The 19,930-nt window shown below is 31.6% G+C and overlaps 1 protein-coding gene across 1 annotated transcript in view; it reads left to right on the top strand.

Moving 5' to 3' along the window:
• da (transcription factor daughterless) overlaps positions 1–19,930 on the top strand; it is a 526,412-nt gene that overhangs the window by 104,429 nt on the left and 402,053 nt on the right. The window contains exons 3-4 of the mRNA XM_075363694.1: positions 3,001–3,103; positions 17,396–17,421. Coding sequence (XP_075219809.1) covers positions 3,001–3,103; positions 17,396–17,421 — 129 coding nt within the window. The remainder of the gene's footprint in view (positions 1–3,000; positions 3,104–17,395; positions 17,422–19,930) is intronic.

The following is a 19,930-nucleotide window of genomic DNA, read 5'->3' as shown; positions in this document are numbered from 1 at the left end:
ACGAAACTGTTTTTTGCAATTCAGTAGAATAGTTCGGCTTACGAGAAAGGGCATTATTATGCTCCCGTGGCCATTTTTAATAAATTTCCGAACCGTTTGAAAAATCTTGCTTCCAATTTAAAATATAATCTTATAATGTTTTGATCTTTAAATGTATTATCTTGTACCAATTAAAAAAAAGTAAATTAATATTTATTATATTTAACTTAACAAATCTTTTTTTTTTCCTGTTTAACTTCCGGGAATCACCGTCAGGTATTACTTCAGAGGATGAATGAGAATGACATGTATGAGTGTAAGTGAAGTGTAGTCTTGTACAATCTCAGGTCGACCATTTCTAGTTAACTGAAACCAATCACCAACCTATTGAACTCGATTGAAACAGCCTGTTGAAACCGATTAACCTAGTTGGTTAATTGAAATCCAACCACCAAAGAACACCGGTATACACGGTCTAGTATTCAAATCCGTATAAAAGTAACTGCATTTACTAGGATTTGAACTGTCGACTTCGAAATCAGCTGATTTGCGAAGACGCGTTCACCAGTAGACCAACCCGGTGGGTTAGACTTAATATCTAAACCACGAAAACCAACCCCCGACTACCGTCAGAGGTTTCAGCGGTTTAGATATTTATATAGCGATTGTATGTTTGTTATTTCGAAAGCCGGTAGAATAGATCTTTATTTATATTTATTAATTCTCGTCGGACCTCTGTGAATTTTAAATTAGTTATATTAGTGAAAGATTCGAAGATTTTTACGGTCGAGGGTGAAACAACAAAAAAAATTCAACAGATTTTAATTAATAAAATTATACCTTGAATTAATTTCGTGAAACTATTCCTACTCGATATAAAAAATATATATATATTGGAAAGATTATAGTGTAAAGGACATTTTATTTCATTTTTCTTTGACGTTACGCAGTCTTCCTCTTTGTAAATTATCTGCTAGACTATAAAATAAGCATCCAGGTTTTTTCTATTTAAATGAATGAAATATCAGTTAGAATGAACGCGGAAATTTTTATATATACACGGACACATAAGAAATATGTATTATAAGTTGTACGAATAATTTATTAATTTTAATATTGTAAGATTTTATCTAGGTGATGAAATATCTATTTTATTAATAATAAATACGTTGTTCACTTTATTATAACAGTGCTTGTTATTTTAATTTTATGTATTAATAATGATATAGTTCAGTTATAATAAATCGCTTGTTACTGTTCTCTTATATCTTTAATAACGGTATTAAAAAAATAATAATAATAAAAATAAAACAACCTTAAGAGAAATTTCCAATTACTTATACAACAACCGGCTTCTTCTCTTATTTTACGTATTAAAACTAGCGGCTTGTCGTCGCAGAAGTGGATTATATCTTTGCGGTCGTGATATTAATGATTCGATTCCATTTGCATTTAAACGTAGGCCGTTCGTTAAAAAGTTATCGTTCATTCAAAAATGTAAAAATTAATTTTCAATCTTTAATAGTCGTAAATTAATATTACACGCTCTAACGATCAAGTCTTTTGTCAATATTAATTACATCTTGAACTCGATTTACATTATGCTTTTAAAAATATTTTTGTTTAAATTTAAATACGAATTATAAAAAATCGTATTATTCTCAAAGTGAACTTATACCGCAACAAATTATGAAGAGGAAATACTCGTTTTAAAGAAAACCAGAAAAATATCATGCTTATTCGTTTTTTGTTTCTAAAACCAAAAACTTATTTTTACGTTTGGATATTTTACGGGAGATTTTTAAAATTCTCAAAAAGAAGTCTTATACTCATTTTTTTAAAAACTAGAACGGTGTGAGATCAGCAACAAATCTCTTACTGGAATCACAATACAACAAAGGAGGTACATACGAGGTGCATTAGAAACAAGCCTTTCCTGATCAAAGCTTCGGTAAATTCCTACGTACAGGAACAGATATATATTCGGCCCGTTTCTTGCCTTAATGGGAAGCGGATCGTGGGCTTAATATGTGGACACGCGGGGTTTATTCTGGAGCGCATATAAAGACATAAAAATTCCGATAAGAGATCTTGTATGTTGGTTTTCTTCAGCGATCTTAGACTTTACGAAACGCATGATCGATTGCTAACCTCTAGAAACGAGTTGAATCTTGACTTGCAGATCCTGGATTTTCTCTGAGAAATAACTCCCAAACGTTGTTAGTTTATTCGGATAATGTAAGGGGTACTGAGACGGACCTAAGATTCTAAGAACAGAAATATATTTTTAAAAAAACAGCCTTCTGGATTGGGTGTATTGGATTTCTGCCGCATCTTTTATTATCTAAATCCTTTTTATTCTATGCCCATCCGTTTATTTTTTAATCAGTTTCTACTGCGTTGTAGTCAACGCTACGTTTATAGGTTTATTTTTTCATTTTCTAATACTGCGTTCAATTTATATGCGCTAAGTACTTTTAATTTCATTAAAAATGAGATGCAAAAAAAATTTTCCGCCAGAGAAACTTTCCTGGTACTCTAGAAGTTCCTGCCGCTAAGGTTAAGAGAAAAGAAGAAAAGCGATCAGTTGTTTTGTTTGTGTCCATTCTTTAGAGGAGAACCGAAGAGAGTACGTATTAAAAAAATATTTTTCTGTCTGACGGCAATGTAGAGGTTCATCCGATAATATCTAAAAGTAAACGAACAAAAAGGAAGATTGTAAATCTGCATTTACCACTTCTGCTATTCGCTACCCGTAAATAAGCGATTAGAATCGTGTCGTGATCGCTCATTAGAACGCTGAAGGGATGATTTAACTCCTTTTCCTCATCTCCTGTTAGCCGGTTATATATACGATTTAAGATTTTGGCTACTTCAGAGAAATTATTTTTTCCCTGCTAAATTTACTTTTTTCTTGCTTTTTTCCCCTTTGTTTTTCCCTGCTAAGTAAATAAATTAAATTTTTTTATTGTAAATTAATCTGATATTTTTTCATTTTTTTTCTTTTTTGATTTGTTTCAGGCCACGTATGCAAATAGTTATAGTGCCGGTAGTGAAACATTCAGTCCAGATTCGCCTTATTTTCCTTTCAGTAATGCACCGAGGAGAACAACACAACCGACCGGTGAGTAGTCTGCTTTTACAAATTATTTAATTTAGAATAAAATTTGTTTAGATTAATAATAATAATAATGAATTCGTCTTTAAATTCAAAAAATCAATTATAGATTTGATTTTTAACTCGAAAACTTATTAGGATTACTCGTAAATAGGGAATCGGTTTTTATAATTAGTTATTTTCTAATCGTTTCAATATCTTTTATTTTTTGTAAACGTTTTGTAAACTTTTCAATTTTTTTTTCGTATCAATTACTTTTCTTTTTTTTTTATTATTTCGTTGCTTTATTTTAGTTGTTTTAGGCTATAGGATTCTTTCTTCGCTTCAAATTTCTTATCTTTAAATCTAACTGAAGAAATAAAAAGGTATATGACTACGAGAAAATAAGGTATTTTTAGCGTTTTTATCGATTAAATTAAAATTGTTTCAATTTTAATTTAATCGATAAACTTTAAAATATTAAGACATTTTATACTGATATAGATTAAAGTACGTGCGGCTTATACTCCACCCCCAACGCTTCAAGACTACTATTTAGCGTCACTTTGCCCAATGTATTCCGCGTAGGATAGCATTTTTTTTTTTTAGTTGTGGGTGCTGAATAATATACTTTGCGGATTAAAACAACAATAATAAAAAGTAATATGATACAGGATGATGAGACAACCCTTATCGATATCGTCTGTTTTTAAAGAAGGTCGAGATACAAGTGATGTACTGATACGTTACCTTTTGCTTTGGGTGTAACTGGAAAATGATTCTGGTCCCTATGTTAGTCAGTCGTGATCATACACGCCTTTTTTCGATAGGCTTATTGTTATCGAAGGCGCGATAAATTTACAAATAACCAAATATTCGTTCTTAACAATATTATCGCGTGATAGCGCGGTTCAACAAGGATATTGAAAGATTGCCCGCGTAAACATTTTTAAAAATACAATTTACTTACTCGAAAGTAAATTACTATGTATAAAAACAGCATCGCCGTCGCGGCTTCCCCTGCGATTTATGGTTACTTACGTTCCCCGTCGCGATCAGGAGGGGGATGATACCAGATCTCATAAACATTGTTGATTCGATTAGCGGTCGCATAAACAGGCAAAAATATAAAAAACAATTTATATTTTTTTACCCCTTAAAATATTAAAATTTAAAACATCCGAAAATGGTTTTCAAAATATTTAATAAATATTAAAGAGTATTTTGAAACCCAAAACGAGTGAATATCTTGTTTAGTATAGTCGGAAATTGGGAAAATTTGCAATTGTTCTTCGAAATATTTTTACCTTTTTTCTTCACCCCTTTCACGGTTGAATTTCAAAATATCTAGAAATCGGTTTTTAGATATTCATATGAATATTACACCCGCCAAAAATCAAATTGATATTTTCATTTGTTACTGAAATAATAAAAAATAGCCGGGTTTCAAAAATAATTCAATCCTTTAACATGGAATTTCAAAAAAATTTAGAAATTTTTTTAGATATTCACATGAAGATTATACACGCCAAAAATCATGTCGATATCTTTATTTGTTACCGAGAAATTAACAAAAAAAAATTCATTGTTTCTCCATTTTAACCGTTTAAAATCGAAATTTCAAAAAATCCTTTATTAATGTATTCTTTATTTATTATTCTTATTCTTTATTTATTTTATTTATTATTATTTATTTATTTATTTTATTTATTTATTTATTTTATTTATTTTTTATTATTCTTTATTTATTATTTCTTTTATTAATGTATTCTTTACATGTACCTTTGTACATCACATATAGCTGGCTAACGGGGTTCCGAGTAAATTCCTCGGTTATGCCTTGTTAAGTTTGACCTGGTTCCAACTTCAGGTCACTAAACGGACTGGAGTTGTGGCTACCTGCAGGAAATGGAATAACAAACGATTTTGGAAATGGATTCATACCACTCTTAGAGCTGGCGATGTGGCGGCCAGGGTCAATGTTATTGCAGGTGTAACGGAGACCCTTCCGTTGTCCACATGCCCCCTGCGATGGCAAGCATGTAGCAATGGTGCCCATGTATGTCGGTGCATGGGAGCTCTGAAAGCTTCGGTGAGTAGGAGCCTGGAGTCAGTGCAGAGACTGCGCATCCGCTCTCTGCCAGGACATATGCCGGTTCCACCGGAGTACCGGATCGGACCTCCAAGGTTAGTAGCCCTGGAGTGGGGGTGTACCCCGGCGGCTAGCCTTGCTACAGAAGGGATCCACTGTTCATGAACATTGAACATTCAAACGTGGCAGAGGGTGCACGTAAACACCCTCGTTTAGAAACCTCCGATTCGCCACAAGCGAAGAGGAAAAAAAGTAAAGAATCTGATAGGATAATGAAAGATGCTGATAGGATCAGTAAAGAATTAAAGAAAAGTCTATTTGGCTATAGCGCACCAAAGCCAAGATTTTTAATTATTACAAGGGAGAATGGAAACTTTCAAAAAGTTAGTCCATTCCTTATCGCAAGAGAAGTTACAAATTGTGGTGGTCCTGTCAAGGATATTCGTAAAACTTTTAATGGATTGCATGTCGAAACCATCAACGACATGCAAAGCCAGAAAGTTTTGGCGTTGAAGAAGATCGGTGAATTTGCGGTTTCTGTCCAACCGCATAGCACACTGAACTCATCCAGAGGAGTTGTTGTTTGTCGCAATCTTCTTAATTGTACAGAAGAAGAAATTGTACAAGAAATGTCGAGTCAGGGAGTAACTCAATGTCGCAGACTTACTATGAGAAGAAATGGTGAGATTCTTCCTTCGGCCTCGCATGTTTTGACATTTAATAGGCCGAATCTTCCTGAAAAGGTACGAGCTGGCATCCATCGGCTTGATGTACGAGCTTTCATCCCGCAGCCGATGAGATGTTTTAAGTGTCAACGATTCGGACACAGCAGCAAGATGTGAAGCGCAGGAAATATGTATATGTGGAGAGAAAACACATGAGGGTTACCCATGTAAAGACCCTCCAACCTGCGTTAACTGTAAAGGGCATCACAATTGTCGTTCAAGAAACTGCCCTACATATAAATTAGAAACAGCAATTCAGGAAGTTAAAACGCTTCAGAAGGTAAGCTATCCTGAAGCAAGGAAGATTGTTAATAAGCGTACACCACGACCATCGACTTCTTATGCAGAAGCAGCGGCTGCCCCTTCCACATCTAAAATTAATGTGGAGCAGTTGCTTAACACGATGGCACCAAGTCTTGCGACGATGATTGAAAGAATCATTGATTCAAAGATTGAGTCGACTCATCAGAGAAAACAAAGTAAAGATGAGAAGGCTCATCCCCGGACTGACGCCGTTGACATGAGAGACACACCAGCGCCGTTTAAAAAACCAGCTAAATCTGCGATTGTAAAGTCACCAACTTGTGTAAGAATTAAAAATCTTGATTTATCTGACAAAGAGAAAGAGATCGCTCCGTCGTGTAGTCACAAATCTAAAGAAATTGTGACAAGAAAACCTGAATCTGCGGAAACAGAGGTGCAAGTTATTATAGAAAAAGCACCAGGCGCAGATGAAATAAAACCTGTACCAATAGAGCCTCCCAAAGCGCAAAGACCAGCTTCGGTGAGAGCATCTATTTCAGCCGGACCCAGTACTGCAGTAGAGATAGAGTCCGGCTCATCCGCCGCGGAGACATCATCGCGCATTAATTTAGATTCTTTAGCAAAGATGCTAACAGCGCCGGCGAAAGTTTCATCAACTGACGTCAGCCGAAGAACGTCACTGGCATCCGAAATAGAGGAAGACGATGCCATGTCTGAGGCCTCAGATACGCTGTCATCAGAGGTTGAGGCCGTCAGAAGAATGGAGAAACGTAAAAAAGGTTGGCCGAAAGGAAAGCCTAGAAAGTAATTTTATTGGATCAGAAGTTATAGAAAAGTAAAATTTTGATCATTTTTTTGACACATGAAAATGTGAAATTTTGAACCCTTTTTTTATTTTTTTTTGAAGTGGGATGGGGCTAATGACCAAAGTAGTCGATGCCCCTAAAAACCTCAAAAAAAAAAAAAAAAAAAAAAAAAAACTACAAAATCAATAATTAACTTCACGCAACAATTGTTTTTTTCTAAAATATAGAAAAGAAAACTAACTCACGCTTCTATCAATGAATCATGTCACCTAGTCTCTTGTTCACAACGAACTTAAACGAATAGCTTCTGGTACTTAACCGTAGAGAACACTATCTCAAAACGGAATACTGTAGTGACACACTCTTCGCTCGTACTCTCGATCGTTATCGCACGCTCATTTCGAATGCTGTCGCACATTATCCTCGCATTTATTGCCTTCTGTACCGGTATTTATCGCGCACTTAACTGAAATTGAAGTTCGCTGATCCACGGCAGTATTTATACTTCCGGGCCTTCGGCTTGACCTGTAGTAACAGTAGCCGACCTACCCTTTTGTTTGTTCAAGCGTATTAATTTATATTTTCCGAACCTTCTACGCTTTTCTGTAAATTCATTCTAGAAAAAAATTTATTTATTTTTTCTTCTGGATTTTTCTTTTTCGATCCGTTTGTAGATTTCCGTTCTTCATTTGCTGTCTTTTTCTTATTCTGGAAGCTTCTATACCCGATGTCATAGAAACGATTAAGATTTTTAACCGTGCGTCGAGCCTAAAATCCTTATTTTTTTAAAACTGAGATCTTGCATTTTACAAATCAAATATGTTACAATACTGAAAATAATCTTTCATTTTTCTTATCTCCGTTCCTATTTCTTTTATAATAAATCAAAATAAATCTTGCCGATTGTATTAATTCAGTTGGGTATTTCATTTGAGAAAGAATAAAACTTTTCCTACAGAAACGTTACAACTTTTCTTGCGTGTATTAAGTTTTGGAGGAAACAGTTTTTATTGCACTACATATTTAAGGTGAAACGATTGATCATTAATATCCTGCTTACCGTATCTGTTAAAGATACCCCAAGAATTTTTGGGTGAAATCTACGCCTATTCCTTGGGAGGATTTTGTTTTAAGTACGTAAATTTGACCTTTCAGGAGGTTGGTTTGTCTCGTAATGCGGTTTCTTCCAGTTATAAGTTCACCGTTTTCCTTATCCTGTTTTAGGTTGTGTGCTTATCGGTTTGATCTTGCTTGAAGGTGAATACACACGATCCTCTGGCATCCTGCAGCGCTAGAATATTGATTTGATATGGTGTTAGGGTTAGCTGTTGACCAATCATGAGCTGTTTCTTGTCAGTAGTTGCATAATAAAGCTGATGGTTGATGCGCCTACCTGGTAAAGTTGAACCTTATATTACCTCCCCCCCCACCCCAGAAAAAAAAACAAAAAAGATTCTTTACAAGGACATCGTTCTTAAAAGTAAGTAATCCATTTTTTCTTTTCTTCTCTTTTAGTTACGTACACGGACGTCTTTCTTTACCCCTCAATTTGTGTCTAATTAATTTTAGTAAAAAATTTGCGATGCGACACTGAACCCTCACTTCCCCTTGCACATTTACTAATTCGAGAACGATCTCATTTCAGAAAACTATCCGTTTATTTATTTTAACTGAAAGATGTGTAATAAGTTTTAAAATTTTACGAGTTGTTTTATCGTTAAAAAGCATAAACGCAAATAATCAAGATGTATAATTACGCTTAAAACGCTTGGGCATAGAGATTTGTTTCTTATAAAGGTTTAATTTAATCGTAAGAATATTTGTCAATAAATTTATGATTTAAAACACTAATGTAGTTAAATAATACTTAAATTTAATTAAAGTTTGCTGACATGTAATATTGTTATAATTATTTTAGTTTAATTGTAGTTGTTACAGCTTTTAGTAGAGTGTATATTTTAGATTATCTGAAGAGTTAATTCGGTTAGAAGAGTTAAATTTTTAAATAATTAACTGGTTTTTTGTTTTCTTGTTCTAAAACTACTACATTGAACTAGTGATGAAAATTTCATAAATACAGTTATTTCTTTTTTAGAAATGTTAATTTTTTTTACGACTGACAATTCTCCGCGTTATTAAAACTATAACAATTTAATCTGTATGAAATTAAAACGAATTACTTACTGCATGACCGTTTTGTTTTGGAATTTTTTAATAATTTGGTTTATAATTAATTATATTCCTCATAAAACCTGCATCTAAATTTTAATTCATATTCAGTCCAAATATATATATATATATATATATATATATATATATATATGAATTTCCTGTTTATGAAATCATAAAATTATTATTTCGGGTAACGCCCTTTATAAATTTTATGTGTTTTCTAATATTATTCAGGAAAAAATCCAAATTTTTTTCCTATTTTTATAATTCGTTATACAAAACCATTTATTTTTACTTTTCATTTATAAATTTATGGGCGTGAGTGTGTGTAAAGGATTGTAATGTTTAAAAAATGAATCTTGGGTGAGGTGTGATGTATAAACTTTTTTTTTTTGTCTTCAGTCATTTGACTGGTTTGATGCAGCTCTCCAAGATTCCCTATCTAGAGCTAGTCGTTTCATTTCAGTACACCCTCTACATCCTATATCCCTAACAATTTGTTTTACATATTCCAAACGTGGCCTGCCTACACAATTTTTTCCTTCTACCTGTCCTTCCAATATCAAAGCGACTATTCCAGGATGCCTTAGTATGTGGCCTATAAGTCTGTCTCTTCTTTTAACTATATTTTTCCAAATGCTTCTTTCTTCATCTATTTGCCGCAATACCTCTTCATTTGTCACTTTATCCACCCATCTGATTTTTAACATTCTCCTATAGCACCACATTTCAAAAGCTTCTAATCTTTTCTTCTCAGATACTCCGATTGTCCAAGTTTCACTTCCATATAAAGCGACACTCCAAACATACACTTTCATAAATCTTTTCCTGACATTTAAATTAATTTTTGATGTAAACAAATTATATTTCTTACTGAAGGCTCGTTTAGCTTGTGCTATTCGGCATTTTATATCGCTTCTGCTTCGTCCATCTTTAGTAATTCTACTTCCCAAATAACAAAATTCTTCTACCTCCATAATCTTTTCTCCTCCTATTTTCACATTCAGCGGTCCATCTTTGTTATTTCTACTACATTTCATTACTTTTGTTTTGTTCTTGTTTATTTTCATGCGATAGTTCCTGCGTAGGACTTCATCTATGCCGTTCATTGTTTCTTCTAAATTCTTTTTACTCTCGGCTAGAATTACTATATCATCAGCAAATCGTAGCATCTTTATCTTTACCTTGTACTGTTACTCCGAATCTAAATTGTTCTTTAACATCATACACTGCTAGTTCCATGTAAAGATTAAAAAGTAAGGGAGATAGGGAACATCCTTTTTCGGACTCCCTTTCTTATTACGGCTTCTTTCTTATGTTCTTCAATTGTTACTGTTGCTGTTTGGTTCCTGTACATGTTAGCAATTGTTCTTCTATCTCTGTATTTGAACCCTATTTTTTTTAAAATGCTGAACATTTTATTCCAGTCTACGTTACCGAATGCCTTTTCTAGGTCTATAAACGCCAAGTATGTTGGTTTGTTTTTCTTTAATCTTCCTTCTACTATTAATCTGAGGCCTAAAATTGCTTCCCTTATCCCTATACTTCTCCTGAAACCAAATTGGTCTTCTCCTAACACTTCTTCCACTCTCCTCTCAATTCTTCTGTATAGAATTCTAGTTAAGATTTTTGATGCATCACTAGTTAGTTAAACTAATTGTTCTGTATTTTTCACATTTATCTGCCCCTGCTTTCTTTGGTATCATAACTATAACACTTTTTTTTAAGTCTGACGGAAATTCCCCTTTTTCATAAATATTACACACCAGTTTGTATAATCTATCAATCGCTCCCTCACCTGCACAGCGCAGTAATTCTACAGGTATTCCGTCTATTCCAGGAGCCTTTCTGCCATTTAAATCTTTTAATGCTCTCTTAAATTCAGATCTCAGTATTGTTTCTCCCATTTCATCCTCTTCAACTTCCTCTTCTTCCTCTATAACACCATTTTCTAATTCATTTCCTCTGTATAACTCTTCAATATATTCCACCCATCTATCGACTTTACCTTTCGTATTATATATTGGTGTACCATCTTTGTTTAACACATTATTTATAAACTACAACCATAAAATGTAAAATATTTGAATAAAAATTATTTATTTGTATTTTTATTTAAATATGTTTTGTTGTTAACGTAATATCTTTCTCACGAGGAAATCTTTATGAAATTTTTTCATTGACTGTAACTCTTTTTTTTTAGATACTAGACTGATATAATAATAATAATTAGTGACAAAGGGCAGATTTATACTCGAACGAAAGTAGAACTCTGTGACCATTGGCTATTCATTTGACGAAATTCTTCTAAATCTTAAAGATTAAAAGAAACAATAAGCATGCAAAAAGCGCTTAAACTCCGAAAAAGAATCTGTACTCCTCATCAGACATTATATCCTCTATATCCGTACAATTACCTGTATTATTATTATTAAAAAGCTTATCTATTGCATTCCACTGGGACTTAGAATCCTTTCAACTACCTAGAATTTCATTAAAATACGTTTAATAAAATTAAAAATAATTAAAAAAGTTATATTCACCTTACCAGCAAAAATGATGTGACGATAAATCAGAAAATTCTAATTTTGCTAAACACATCTCAAATAATGGTCATACCTACAATAAAAATAATTTTTAAAAATTTTAGATATTTCCTGTAATCATTTTAATACACATAATTTAGAGAAATTTCACATATGTATTAACCGTAATAATTTAATTAATGATCAAAAATTTTTTAAAGAAGATAAATTATTCAAATGCGTCTTAAATACAAATATAAAGAGATAATAATAATAATAAACAATTAAAATACCATTTTTGATAACATGGTTTCGTTTTATTTTGTTTTATTCCGTCAGAATTCACTGCATTGTCTTAAGAATACGTTTGACATTCAAAGAGTCATGTCTGTAAATTATTTTAATTTTTGACTTATTATATTGTTTTTGTCTCCTGATGATGGTTTAAAATAAACCGAAAGATCTAGAGAAAACACATCTTTTTTTCTGGTCAGGTAGATGTAAAATCTTTAATTATTTTTTGTTCTATTAAAAAATTATCAGCTGAACTATGTTTAAGAAATTTAAAATGTTTTGTTAGACTTTTTAACCGGTCACCTAAAAATTTAGTTATTTAATATAATACTGGAGCAACCTATTATTCCCAGGTTCATTCCTTACCTTCCTATAAAGAATATTCCTTTTTTCTATCTTTCTAAATATTTCACTGATTTTCACTAAAGCTAAACAGACACAAATCGTTTGATTTGGGTTTCTGGTTAATTTATATTAAAAATAAGTGGTTTTACTAAAACCAAAATCGCAAAGATAAAGTGAAAAGTTTTTTTCTCGGCTATTAATTTAGTAAAAATATACTATAATGTAGCTTTTCGCTATCGGGTTTTATTTTTTATTGTTTTTAATGTGCTAACTGTTCGAGTAGTAAAATTGCGAATTATAAACGGTAGGCAAGACAGTAAAAATATAATGGTACAAATAAAGAGAGCGTTTATACCCAAATAAGGAGAGTGTGACGTCATATACAGGTTAAGGAATTCTTTAAAATATTAACGTATAGTGCAGTGGTTTACGGTAGCGAAACGTGACCGGTAGAACAGCCGGAAAGAAATAGAATAGAGACTTTTGAAATGTAGTGTTGCGAATACTTGTTAAGAAATAGCCGATCGATAGAGTACGAAACTAAGACAGGTTTATGCTTATTCCTGTACGGAGAGAAGTGAGATATAATTTTGTAAAAGAAGTTTGGTAAGCAATTTATTAAACAATCTTAAGGCTTTGGTTGTAGAAGGAATTGTAGCGGGTAATGATTGTAAAGGAAGACAAAGAATCTTTGCAAAGGATCTTTGAAACAGAACGAGGAATGTACGGTGAGATTAGTACGGTAGGTTATCAAACCAGATGAGTGACATGTCAAAAAAGGTTATAATTCTACTACAAATGTTAATTGTGGTAAATTACTGATTAGATAAATTTAGACTTTTTTCCGCAACGGTTTTTTAATTGTTGATTAGCCTTTAAAGCGGTTTGTAACTTTCTATGATTTATATTTAAACATTTTTGTAATCACAAATTAACTTGAGTAACACATCGGGCCATAACATCGTAACAATTGTAACGTGTCAAAGCAATTTTTTTTTTTGCACCCTGAGCCGATTATGTTTGCAACGCTCTCTACAATTAAAATAATAGTAGCTTTATGTGCAGTGATCTCTTTGTACAAGAAACGTAATCTTTGAAACGCCTAAAGTAATCTCACACTGTTTACTAATGAAATAACGATAAAAAAGGATTGTATCGGTAGTTTTCCATTAATTCAAAGCGGAATTGTATTTCAGGGTAAATAAGGTCACTTTACTCGACAAGTATTTCAGTTTTGGGGCTAATTCTACAGTCACCGGATAGAAATTAAGTCCTCGAAACGATTCGCTTGCAGCTCTTCTATGTATGAATCTACGGGTAACCTGGACCTAGAAGATCCCTCACAACCAAAAGCGTGGAAGAAGGGATCAAGAATGATTAAAATAGGTAGATATTGAGAAAGGATGATTCCTTTGAAAACCCGTTGCGCAAGATAAATCATCACCATGTCGAAATTAGCTTGCGGTCTCGTCCATGCAGCAGGCGCTCATCCCGACCGTAGAAGAATTCTAAACGGGATTGAGAGGATTCATCAGACACCTGGCATCTTTGAAAGAGTCCTGCAATCGATGAAAAACTGGAAGCACGTATTTTGAACGAGGGCCGCAATTTTGAATAGCTGATGTAGTTTATTTTATTAACGTTTTATTGCTTGGTACGATAATCTCCTGTTAAATAAATTTTAATTGAGAAAAAAAATTTGTTTAATAACTACTGTCTGTTCATTAGACAAAAAACATGTAATGCAAATTATTTTTCAATATTAACATTACTTATTATATAATATTTTCGTGGTTTCAGTAACATTTTATTTAATGTACTATTTTCAACATTATTACATTTTTTCACGATAACATTAATAGAATCATTCCTGCTGAGATCGCGTCGAGTTGTTTAATTTTATTCGGGAGGAAATGAAAACAGGTTTGTTATTTATAACAATGTTATTTATGAATGGATTTGAATAATTAAGGTGTCATTTTCTTTGTCGTAAACGCTTAACACTTTTTGCAACATAACATTTAAATAAACCAGCGGTCGCAAAGATATCATCCCGAAAGCCAAACTCCTTGGAAGATCGCGGAAGTTTTAGGTAAAACAAGCGAGAGCTTTTACCGATCGGTGATTTTGGGTTATTAAATTAAATTTAAACCGTTAAAAAATCCTTTTTTTATTGAAAGTAAAGAACTACACGAAGGTTTCAAGAAGAACAGAGACCGTTCTGATAGACCAGACCTCGCCGGAGCTATCGTTTTTCGTATCGTTATGTATTATTAAATAAACCGGTGAAGTTTGTATGCACTTATTAATTTTAAATCGTGTTCTCATTATAGAGTTTTAATTGTTTTTGTTATTATTTATAAAGAGAAGTCGTTACATACGAAGTTTTATAAATAATATTTTTTGTTTAAGTGCCATAATCATAAAATTATAGACAACCTGAGAATGTTAAAAAATAAAGTCCAAAAACGGTGTAGCTATTAATAAAAATATGTAACATTACACACCAGGCTTACTTGAAATAGCGAGAAGTAAACAGATTTCCTGTTGTTTTACCGAGACGAATACGAGTATGCTGTTGAAAATCAAAATGTCAAGTCCAACGAAATTCTGACCTTCAAAAGACACCTTCACTCGATTCATCGAAAGACTGGCTGTGGAGTGAATAAATATCATTTACTCTGTTGATTGACACCTCGTACACCTAAGACGCTTTCTATTTATCACAGCCGTAAGAAACACCGGGAGAGATTATGTAGTTAAAAATTAATGTAACATCTTATATATTGCCTTTTTTCAATAACATTAAATAATCTATTCCTACGAACTATTTATCCGGATTATTTTATGAATCTACCTGTAATTTTTTTTTGTTGCAAAAATCCGGTTTCCATTATAAAAATTCTCTGGCAAATTGCATTAATGTTTCTGATGATTCGTTCAGGGGTTACCGATTTGAATTTATTGACCGGTTGCTAAATCATCTGGCGTTTTTCAAGCGGTCGATTCATTAGTTTTTTTGTATGGAATAGGGATAGAATGGATTTTAAATTTGGTTTCGGGTTATTTTTATTTTTACTTTGGCCTATACAAAATCTTCAAGATCAAGAGAAAACCGGTCGACCGGTTCGATAAAAATTCTGTTTATTATCGTGATAGTTGTGGAAGCTTTAATAAATAAATACTATATAGAAGCCGATTACAATTTTATAGACTATCTCTGTTTTAAGGTTAAAAGATTATGTTAAAATCGATTGTATATTAAAAAAAGCCGGTAATCCATTTTTTTTCTTTGTAATTTTTTCATTGATTTTTTTGGAAAGTTTTTTTTTCATTTTGGAGGCTCCCGTACTCGATGAGAAGTATTTAGGTAAAATGGATTTTAAGAAAGTAATTCTTAAGTGGTGATAAATTAAAAAAACAACTTTTTAAAATTACAGCTTAAAATTACAACTTTTGCAAAGTACGATACACCCGTAATTCTAAATAAATAACGTTATAATTTTCTAGAAAGGGGGTGAAAATGTTTGGCTAAAATTTTTTTCTTCAAGAATACTAAACAGTACAGCAATCAAAAAAAAAGAAGATTTTTACAATTTAAATCGAAATGGTAACTTATGAAATTGGATTTAAATTTAAAATAAATTTAAAAAAAAGTTTTTTAAATAAATAAAAAATTATTTTCATCGGAGTATTTTTTTTGACCATCGGAGTGGGATGAATAAAACGTTTTTATAATGACTTGATGGCCTGTCTGTGTAGAAAATGTAGATGCAAAAAACTCTCATTAAATCCTTTTCTGAAGCAAGATTTAGTTAAAAAAACAAAAATATATATTGATTTTTTGGAAAGGGATGAATATTAAATAAAGGTTTTTGGTAATTTGTGATATCGGTAAAAAAATACTTCAGTTTGGTCGTACGAAAGGTTTTCTGCTAAAGTCCGTCGATAAAGATTTGAAATTTTATCTCGGTCAAAACTCCCATCCCTTTTTCCAATTTATAAAAAATGAATACGTTCTTTCCTCACGAAGGTAGTCTAAAAAGTTTGAACAATATCGTTCGACGGGATCCAGTGTTACAAAACTGAATACAGGCCAACATGCTCGTACATATGTACGTATGCACAAACGTCCGTGACAAAAACAAATTTTTTGGACTCGGGAACTTTGGAATAAAAAATTGTTTTCCCAGATTATTTACAATTTAAATTATTATCTTTATTTAATGTCTACTTAAGGCACAGAACTTAAAAGAAGGGTAATTTTTTAGACTTTTTTTTTTTTTGTTGACAGATCTATATAGTTTTCCGTTATAACTGTAGCCGAGAAAGTAAAAGCTAAACGTAAAATTTATGGTTTTCTGAATAAAATAATTTTAAATAAGCTTACAAAAATGTTCTTAAAAATACGTGTGGAGTACAATTAGAATTTAATGAAAGGAGAAAATGTAAACGAAAGTTTTGGAAAAAATCATTTGTCATATTTTTTTTTAAATGCCATTCCGAGCAGGTAGTCACGGATCATTATTGCGATCGATACGTTCGTGTTTTTGAATTTAGCATAATATTTTAGACAAAATTGTTGCAAAATTTACGAACTTTTTTAATCACTGTGAAATTTCCAGTTTAATTCTTCGCTCTGTAGAAAAATTTCAAAACAACAATTTTTATTAAGAAAGGGATGAATTACTGGGATGAACTTTCAGAACGATGTCAAATGTTTCCTCAACTTTAATGATCGTTAAAGTTTTAAAAATTAATTCCCTCGATGTTTTATGTATTTATTATTTATTTTTATCTAACTTTAATCACGAAGCATTTTGTTAAGATCAGTACAATTGTCAAGAATTAGGTATCCAGACGGACCTGTTCCGTTCATCTCATCCTCGATCTTTCCACTCTTCCCTTCGATCGGGATTATGTCTAAACACCTCCTTAAATAAATTATCATTAATTCCATTCGCACCAGCGATTCACTTGCTTCTATATTTATTCATTATACGTGGTAGGTTTTATATAAAAATAAAAAAATTATAAAGTAATAATTTTATCAATTTTGTTTTTTGTTTACATCTCTTTCTTTTTTTTGGTTCCAGGGTCGGCCGTGAAGAGAAAGAAAGAAGTGAGTATAAATTTGTTTCAGTATTTTTTTTTATCTTTGTTTCTTTTTTTTTGACTTCATCACGCATTATACTTTTCTTTTGTTAGTGTTTTTCTATACATAATTATTAACAATATTTCATTAATTAAAAAATTAATTTTTTTATAATTATAATCTTTATTTTAATCCGTATACGTATACGCTTTACATCGAATATTGTCGAATTATCGTTTCATCGTTCCCGCGTAAATTATGATTTTTATCAGAACTATTTGCAAAATGAAAATTTTTTTTCTGTAAAAAATAAATTTTATTTCTATTGAGCAAATCGTTGCTATCCGTGTATGAAAATTTTGTTAACGAACAGCCGATTCGTCGAGTCGAATCGGCTGCATTAGAGTTAGTTCTAGTGTAGTTTTATTAAATAGTAGTAAATTAAAATTTACTCGGATCGATTATGTAATATACGGAGATGATAAAAATTTGTCTATATGTGCACGTTACATTTTAAAGTGAAAAATATTACCTTATCGATCTCCTTGCGATCTATAGAACCGGTGACAAGACGGGAAATAGGGTGTGAAATCGTTCATTTTATAGATGGATACGACAGAAACGTATCTCATTAAGTAAAAAATGGATTTTTATAAAAATACAGATTTTGTATTAGGCCGTTGCACTTTCAAAAAGTTTTACGTGTTTTCGAGGTGGTGGTAAGGGAAGATTGAGTAAGTATATTATACGAACGAGGCATCTTAATAACCTACTTCGAAAAGATCACTAGGTTCTCATTCGACCCGTATTATGCGCGTTCAACCCTTATTTTTTACTCAATGTACCGATTTATGTAATTCTTTTTTTATTTTGTAGAGGACGTCTGTTAGGCGTTTCGGTAATGAATTTTTTCTACATAACTCAAAAGGAAAATAAAACTTTTTTTGAAACGAACACGATCCGCATAGACGATGAATATCTTTGTTTAATTTTTTATCGTCATTATTTTTTAGTAATATAGGGATTGATAAAGAATAACGATGTGTGTAACCTAATATGGAAATATGATATTCCGAGTACTTTAGTTATTATGTCTTTACGTCCTTTCTCTGCGTTTCTTTTGTTATTTTTAACAAGATGCAGATTTATTGTTTTGTTATTTCTATAAAAGCCTTTTTTTCATACAACTGCGTTTTTTAAACCTACCTACTTGTGTTTTAAATAAAAATAAAACTACCGGGTTAAAGTAAAGTTGAAAAAAAAAATAAGGCTGATAAGTTTTTGGTAGTTGATTGTTATCAATTTGTCACCGATTTTTAAAAGTCGAAATTTAAAGAATTGAAAAATTAATTTTTAATGTATTTTTTAAAATTCGATATAGTTTTTCAATTTTTAGTCCAACTGTAACTGTTATAACTCTGAAATTATTTACCTTTATTCTATTAACAAAAAGACTACACGAAAAAGTATGGCGTATTAGTCTCGTTCCGATATTTTCCATAGTTTAAAAGTGTAGCGGGAAAGGTGACACTTCAGTGACACCCTATTATTTACTTCTGCATTAGTGTTAACAAAATGTAATTATTAGAAATTTAATTAAAAATACACAATGTAAATACAACCAATAAAAAGTAAATAAAAACTTTTTACAAAACAGACGAAAAATAGACAGAAAAACGTTATTCTCTCTGTACCCGATAAACATTATTTCTTGATATACCAAAACAAAAAAATAAAATGCATCAACTTATAAATGATAACAGAATAGTATATTATTAAATTTATAATATTACTAATAATATATTATTATATATATATTTTTTTTTTTTTGCTTTTAAGGCTGCAAAGGACCACTTTAGTCAGAATAATTCAAGTCTTTTTTGCCGATCTTTTGGCCTTTAAGTTCTTAGCTTTTACTTTCTTCCAATATTTAATCATTCTTAATGATCTTGCTTTACGATCCTCTTCTGAATAAACCCTTTTTGTATAATTAAAAGTTCTTACTTTAAAGTTGGTATTCGGATCTTTAATAACAAATTTTAATTTTTCGGATTTATTCAGTAAATCATCGTAAGTCAAATTTAATTCTTGCATGTCTTCTTTAATTTCTTTGATCCATAATGGCGGATTTTTTAAAGACCAAATTTGATCGATAATTCTCTTAGTAATCCTATCCTGCGTTAATCTTAACAAGTGTGCACAGAAAGAAATTCGCTTCTTTTTCATAGTATCAATTAAGGATTCCAAGTTTTCGTACAGAAATTCATTAGGCAATAATCTGTACTGATTTTCATGTTTATATTTTTTGTTTATGCAGGTTCTAAGAATCCTGCGTTCAACTTTAAGCAAAGGTTCAGTCCTATTTTTCTGATTTATTCCAAATAAAGTCTATTATTATATTTATAATATTATTAATAATATAATAATTTATATTAATTCTCTACAAGTTTTATTACTAATTCATCCGCATTTATTAGTCATTCAACAAAGCTACTGTACTACAAACGTAAAAAAAAACTTGTTTTTCGACACCGAA

This window comes from Lycorma delicatula, chromosome 4, assembly GCF_047948215.1.
Source record: "Lycorma delicatula isolate Av1 chromosome 4, ASM4794821v1, whole genome shotgun sequence".
In the NCBI taxonomy this organism is placed as follows: Eukaryota; Metazoa; Arthropoda; class Insecta; order Hemiptera; family Fulgoridae; genus Lycorma; species Lycorma delicatula.
The sequence above is the reverse complement of the archived record's forward strand: the minus strand, read 5'-3'. Positions and strand labels throughout refer to the sequence as shown.